Below are 7,665 nucleotides of genomic sequence, written 5' to 3'. Positions count from 1 at the left end.
CGTGCATGCGTGCGTGCGTATGTGCGTGCGTGCACGCGTGCGTGTGTGTGTAGTGTGTGCATTATCACATATTATATAATACAATATAAGATTAATTATTATTATTATAAATAGACTTTTACTTGATCATTATTTTTTCCTGTGGAATCCAAAGAAGATGAATTTAACTTGAGATTTTATCTTGAGAATTAATTATACAAATATAATATAAATTTTATTGTTTTATTTTCATTTATAAGTGCATTTATCAGCACATATTCCGATCAATTATGAGTTAATAATATAAAAATTGATATATCTATGTTGTAAATTCGTTTATTATATAAGATATATATGATCCGATCGTAATCGCTCTAATTCTGCTAAAGCACTTTCATCGCATGGACGTTGAAACAATCTTTTTGATCTATTTCAGGAATTGTTAATCCTTGTAAAGATCTTACGCGACTAAGTGCTACATATGCTTGACCTTTAGCAAATATCTTCTTACCTAAATATATTACAGCTTTATCAACTGTTGTACCCTGCAATTTATGAACTGTCACTACCCAACTTAAAATAAGTAACCGTTAGATTCTTTTAAGCTGTTTCCTATAGTAGGATCATCAAATTGTACAAATATCTTCTTAGATAATTCACCATCTTCTAACTGATCATTTCATAAGGCCGGCCATTGGAATTCGCATACAATGCCCATACTTCCATTTACTAAACCTTCATTAACTTTTAAATTAGATCGTAACATTACACGAGAACCTATTGCGAGTTTAATTGTAATTGTGGCAAACCACCTGTATTATTAGGATCAGCAGGAATGGCAGCAGCAGGGGGCTTTTGACCATAAGTTGCAGGTTCCTTTGATTCATCTCGAGCATTTATAATATAAGTTTTTTGGGTAAATATTTCGATGAAGGGAGCCCGCCTCGATTACCTTGACCTTGACATATGTTGTCAAAGTCACTGCCATGAGTAACATCCAAATGGTTTTAGCCGTCGGTCGTTGTTTATTAAAAAGTTATTAACAAAAGAATTTCACAATTTTAATGCTTCTTATCTCTGAAAATATTGATTTGAGAAAAAATATTTTAAGCAAAAAATAAAGCCGCTGAAAAACTACAAAAAAAGATTATATGCATTTTTTTCATAAACCTACTATTTTAGCTGTTATATCAAAAATTATTATTTTAAATACATTTAATACAATTTAAATTTATATAGAATTTAATACAATTTAATACAATTAAAAAATATCACAAATGTATGTGTACACACACACGCGCGCGCGCGCGCGGGGGGTTGCAAGGGGGGACCTTCAGCCCCGCCGGTAGAGGACGCATTGCAAAGAGTTGAATCACAATGGATATGCTGTAAGTTATAAAGCGAGGTCCACCTTGCCTACCGGCGAGGTGGTTGCGGGAGGGGGCCGAAGACCCCTCTTGCACCCTCCGCGCGCGCGTGTATGTGTGTGTGTGTACACACATACATTTGGGATATTTTCTAATTGTATTAAATTTTATATAAATTTAAATTGTATTAAATGTAAGTAGATATGGGCCACTATGGTGCGTCAAAACAAACCCCCACCACTCGACCCCTGGCGCCGTGGGCGTGACCGGCTGAAGTGGAGGGAGGCGTTCTGATTGGTGGAAACAATACCCCGCCTCCCGAAGTCTCGATTTTGATTGGCTTGCACCATAGTGGCCCAGAGCTGCGATTGGTCGACGCCGGCTGTGTCGCCGATTTATCAAATTTTTATTTCCCTACCTCCACGGTACTAGACTCGAAGAAGCAATCCTCCTCCCGCTCCAGCTTTGACCCTCCTGTATAGGGTTCCGAGTCAAATTCCCGTTACCTAGCCCTTAGTCGCTCTCGCTACGTCTTGGCAGAACGAACCCCCCCTCGCCTACCGACTTTCGGGTAGCCGCTATATGTCTCGAGGAAACAATCCTTACCTCCCCACTCCGTCTCGGGGCTCCCGCTATGGAATATCGAAACAAGCCCCTCCGCTCGAACGGTTCATGACGCGCTTTATCGGAAAAGACAAAGTCTCGACACGAGACAATAATTATAATTAGACTACATTGCATTACAGAGATAAAAAGATGAACATGCAGATGATCGAACGCGAGGTGAGGCGTTATAAAAAGGAAGAAGGGAAAAGCTAAAAGTATTAAACACGAATTAAGAAAAAAAATTTTCACATTTATTAATATACCTGCATACAATTCGTAGTACTTCGCAAAAATATTTTTTATATCTTCTTACAATTAAACACGTTATTAATTAACATTATATTTTTCATGTTTCTTTTCGCGAAGAAAAATTTTATGAAATAATTCTACGATTAAATGATCGTTATATTCGCAATTTTCGGAAAAAAGACTAAGAAATCCATCGAGATCGTAACCGCTGCACATATAATATAAAAATACACAACTGTAGAGTCCGCAGGTTTGAGAGAAAAGCCCTTGTAGTTGTTCGGTATTCCATCGATAAATGTTGGAATTTCGTCGGAGACGTAGGAAAAAACCCGGATACAAGGGCGGTATTCCGTAGCTATCGAAGTATGTCCCTGTACCGTCTTCGTCGAGGAAGAAAGCGATCCAGTGTTCTCCAGGGCGATTATGATTGTCCGTATTAGCTGTTTAGAGAATTTTGTAGCGAAACTCTTTGGCTAAAGAGACACGAGTCGTAGAATCAATAATTAGGTAGGGTTCGTTGTTCAACCGGAGAAGTCGGAGTCTTCGGTAATGGAAGCGCGGCCCCGTAATCTTCTTGGGATCACCGCGCTTTCGAACGGTGGTCGCGTCGCGTAGTCTTAAGATAGCTTCTGGTTAGGTAGGACTGCTCCGACCTGAAAACTCCAACTGTCCACAGGCCGACACCTAGGTGTGTCATAAGGCCGCATCCTACCTACCTATCCTAACCACATCCTAATCCACCAAATCTCCGCCCGACAGGGTCAGAAGCGTGCATCCAGGCAGGGTGCAAATGGACAGGCCTTCCCGTGGTTCCCCGTGTACACGGCCAGTGGGGGGGTGGAGCACTGAGTCGGACGCAAAGGCGCGGATCGGCGGTTTTAGGTGCTCCTGGGTGGCGTGGTAATGAGGCGCCTCATTGGTCTGTGTCCGAACTGTTCATTCCCGCGATAAGGATCCCGTGGGCGCATCTGAATTTTTCTATCGCCCGGCTCGGGGCGGTTTCGATAGACAGTGGATGTAAAATGTGGCGTATGCCCGAAAGGGCGAGGTAGCACGAGTCGTTGCCATTCGTGGTAACGGCTCACACATTAAACTGTCCGTATTAGCGACGATGGCCGTCGACCTCGTCCACATCATCGGCAATCTATCGGCAGGATAGACTCCCACATGTTTGACATCTAGCTGACGCAATGCTTGCAGAATTTCGCGAGAGTCCATTTGTTTGCAGCGAAGACGAGCGAACAAGCGGTATTATTTGAATAATTTCTTTTGGTGGCTTGTTTTCGGGTTGTACAGCTAACGGATTTTCTGTTTGCGTGGGGCGGTTAATAGCCGCACGTTCGATTTTTTGCAGATTTTTCTTCTCTATTTTATTATTTGATTGTGCTTTAATATTTTCATTTTCATCGTCGTCGTCGTCGTCGTCGTCGCTTACTATCAAAATTTCGGGAGAACTGCAAGTCGTTTGAGTAATGCTGTCTCCGTCGCTGCTGAAATTATTTTGCGCAACAATCCAGCTTTTTAATTTGTAAGCGTTGCGTAATGCGCAATGAAAGATTCCGAATTTTCGAAATCCGTGGTGTCCGCACTCTTCTTCTACCGTCAGATTTTTGAATGCCGGTGAGATGCCTTCCAAATTATATATATTTCTAGAAAGTAGATTCCTCAAATAACTCGCTTTCTCGTTTCCTCTAACATAAATGTGACGCACGCATCTTGTAATTTGCCGCAGTTGCGATGTAAAATATTTCGGATTAGTTTCGCCATCGAATCATTCAATGCCGTGATGATTTCGCGTGAGCCAGTTGTTTTCTTGTCTTATTTTTTCGGGTAATTCGGCAAACGAATGCGGCGGTATCATAATCCAATGATCGACGATTGGAGCGTCAATCGCTACAACAGCAACCTCCTTAGGGATAAACTTTTTCTTCGCATCGCGGAAACCCTGAATATCGACGACTATATCCATCTTACGAAAAACTTATGTGATTCGATGCGAGGCTCTATGTGAAACAACGACGCCGAGCGTGTCTCCAACGAAACTGAATATTTTTCGAAACGCTGCGCGCTGATGTCGGTGTTTTGAGCGAGGTAGAGGGGAAACAATTTTAAGCGTCTATACAAAATTTACCCCGAAAAATCGACGATGACCTGACGAGACGAGTCGATTTCTATGACATTATCGAATTCGGCATAGATAATACAATTAACCGTCTCGGAAAGTGCCTTTACGAATCGCACTTCTAATCGTAAACTATCATGTTTGACGAGATTCCAATGTCCAGCGCAATTAGCGGATAGATCGGGAGTAAGATCAAAAGCGAATAAAGTATATCCTTTGAAATAATCGTCTCTGCTTATAGAATTTCCTTCGTTCAAAAAATGAATGCCTGTTCCCGAGAAAAGCGTTTGATAAGCTTCGATGTAAAGCGGTTCCTCCGCGGAGAAAGCTGGTTGCAAAGGTCTACTGGGAATTTGCGTGCCATCGACGTACAGCGAAAAGAAATTTATTCCGTAGTTTTTGAAATTAAACGGATTTAATTTTCTGTCACCGTTAAACGCTTTATTACTAACGAAACCGACTATTACTCGCTTCGGTAATTGACCGAGTATTACATTAGCTAACGATTCACCCATAACACCGCTATGAATCGTGAATGTTTTAACCTCGACTCTCGTGAGCGGATACTTAGCTGTAACTTTACTCATCATTCTAGCATGCGCGAGTAACAAACCCGAGCTTATTTTCGCTCTTCTAACGAGCAAGGTAGCATCGAGAATGTGAATTTTCGATGTTCCGCTACTTTCCATGAGGCAGAACGAATCTTTCGAACGAACGAATCTCAACCGTACTTCTACACCGTTAATTAAAAATTTGTCTTGATTGAAAACGTCGCAATGGAGATGTCCTACGAGATCTAACGCTTTTCCTCCGGAAATGTAACGAGCGCATCTCGCGAGAGCGGGATTGCCGGGATTTGATTCCAACAGATCGTCCACGTCTCCAGGTGCATCCATGTCCCATAGACATGAAGTTAGATGGGAAGTTTTTGCGGGTGAAGAATAATTTAACAACGCCTCTATATACGCTCGGTACGCGTAAGCGTTGTTTGGAGGCGACACGAGCTTTTGATTGAAATACACGTCGATTTGATTGAAGATAGAATGAAGCAAATGATTTACAGGGCCTACGGCTATTCTTCCGGCGCTTGTTCCTGAAGCCTGTCTCGCGGAATCGGCGTTTGTTTCTACACGTAGACGAAGACTCAGCATGGTGTGCGTGAGATCTAAATATTCTTCTCCGTGTCCGGGGATGACGAATTCTATCGGCGAGTCGTCCGAGAGAGAGGTCACGGGTTTGTAATGAATCCATTGCGAATTTTCGATGCTAGTTTGCGTAGGTGGTAGAGAGAAGAGATCTAGTTCGGTCTTTAAACACTCGCTCGAATGCGTGTGAAGAAAAGACATATTTCTTTATCGCAAATTGCTCGCTGTCGTCCGTCGCTCACCACCGTCGTTAAATTAGAATGCTTCGAATATAACCGCTTAAGAAAATATATCGGATACGGTACGTTTTTTACCGATTTTACGCCGTTTCGCAGACGTCTTAAGTCTTTTTTTCACAACCGTATGACTTTTCTTCTTCTTTTTATTTCTCTGTGCTTTTGTACTCGTTCTTTTTTTCCCAACCGCTTTGATTTTCTTACTCGTCCGTCGTCGCTTACGACCCGATGTTATTGCGGATCGTGCGATGTGATTATCAAGCCCGACAAAAAGGAATTGAGCTACATGCATTTTCGGATCAGACTTATATCCCGAGCCCTTCATTAGACTACTTATTTTTTCTTTGGCTTTTCTCTTGAGTTTGTTTCGCGATTCTTCAAAACGGTGTTTGACCGCTATCTTAAATGGCGTATTGTTTTCGACATCTTCGATTACATTAACGCCGGCTCGTAAAGCTTCTTTCCCCACAGTTCGCGCGGCTTTACCTAAATATGGTAGTACGCGTCTGAATAATCCCCCGAGAAAACTGCCGATTCCGTGACCGCGCTGATAGGGCGATCCGACGAAAACTCGCGGGATTCCGCCGCCGCGACTGCCTCCGTTCTTTAATTCGTCGCGATATACCGAGTAATAGTCCATTAATAATAATAATAATGAACGGTCAAATGCACTTTTTCTCTTTCGCAGATTCCGTGTATTTTATAATATCTAATCGATACGTCTAAAGTGCAAAGTCACAGTCAACGTTCCGAATTCGAATGGTATACCTTCCCCCAGTTGATCTCTTATATCTATTTCGATTGTTCGGAAACATGTTTGACACAAAGCGATGTATTGCGCGGACGAAAAATGGATTATCTGGCTAGAAGCAAACGAATAATTATTTCGAACATTGAGCGCGACTATTCGAAGAAGGGGCGATTGTACATCACCCGTGATATAAGGCTCGCAAATGTCGCAGTAGACGAAAAGTTTGTCGGGAATGCCTCGCAACAAGCTAGCTGGTTTGTCGGCTATTATATGCTCGGTAGCATCCTCGAGTGCAAAAAGAAATGACGGGAAAAGTAAGCGTGAACGTTTTTTACCGTCTATATCAAAACCGAGTATTCGACAAAGTTTGTCGGAAAAATATACGTAATGGATCATATCGCATTTCTCTTCTACGCAAAAAAGTTTCACAGCAACTCTACCTCCGACTTTTAATTCCCAAATGATATGCGAGTTTACCAATTTGGACGCGTAATTCAACGTTTCTATAATATCGCGTATATTTGAATAAACGCCTGGCGGTACTTCGGCATCGTCTACTGGAATTATCTCTTCGTTCTTCCTTCTAACATTGAGGAATTGTAATGTACCTTCTCCAGGGCGTATATGTAAAAAGCTACACGGAAACTGGATCTCCGTGAGCACTACTTCCCAACGACCGCTTAAGTCTATACGTTGAGGTAATTCGGTGGTGAAACACGTTGTTTTATTTTCCGGAAAGTATCGCATGCTACTATTGCTCGGGAGGATTATGTAAAATTCTTCCCCTCTCATTTTGATATTAAACTCGAGGCTGGTATCCAAGAATCGAATTTAGAAGGATATCCCCGCCAACTAACTAGTAATTGTTTATTGTTACCTCGTCCCTTGGTTTTTATCACATGGTCTACGATAAATTCTCCCTCTCGCAAGTCTTTAATAACATGTGCTAATTCTTGCTCGTAAAAAATCCCGTCAGTAGTGATACTAGGAGAGTTCTAACCCAGGGGCTCCGAGGGGGGTGAGGGGCGAGGAGGAACCGCGGGGGGGTGACGTCACGCGGGGATGACGTCACGCGGGGGTGACGTCACGTGCGGGGGATGATGACGTCACGCGCGGGGGATGATGACGTCACGCGCGGGGGATGATGACGTCACGCGCGGGGGATGATGACGTCACGCGCGGGGGATGATGACGTCACGTGCGGGGGTGA

The 7,665-nt window shown here is 42.8% G+C and overlaps 1 protein-coding gene across 1 annotated transcript; it reads right to left on the bottom strand.

The window, feature by feature from the left end:
- Positions 1 to 756: 756 nt before the first annotated feature.
- On the bottom strand, positions 757 to 3,489 carry LOC145965593 (uncharacterized). Its single transcript, XM_083089262.1, has 3 exons — positions 3,287 to 3,489; positions 2,343 to 2,641; positions 757 to 855 (listed from the first exon to the last, which is right to left on the bottom strand). The coding sequence occupies exons 1-3, from the start codon at positions 3,417 to 3,419 to the stop codon at positions 757 to 759; spliced, it is 531 nt and encodes a 176-aa protein (XP_082945388.1). The 5' UTR covers positions 3,420 to 3,489.
- Between the last annotated feature and the right edge of the window lie 4,176 nt (positions 3,490 to 7,665).

Source organism: Camponotus vicinus, unplaced genomic scaffold (assembly GCF_025532165.1).
Source record: "Camponotus vicinus isolate PSW18456_S1 unplaced genomic scaffold, iyCamVici1.0 SCAF_14, whole genome shotgun sequence".
Taxonomy (NCBI): Eukaryota; Metazoa; Arthropoda; class Insecta; order Hymenoptera; family Formicidae; genus Camponotus; species Camponotus vicinus.
Note: the sequence above shows the minus strand (reverse complement) of the source record. Positions and strands in the feature narration are given on the sequence as shown.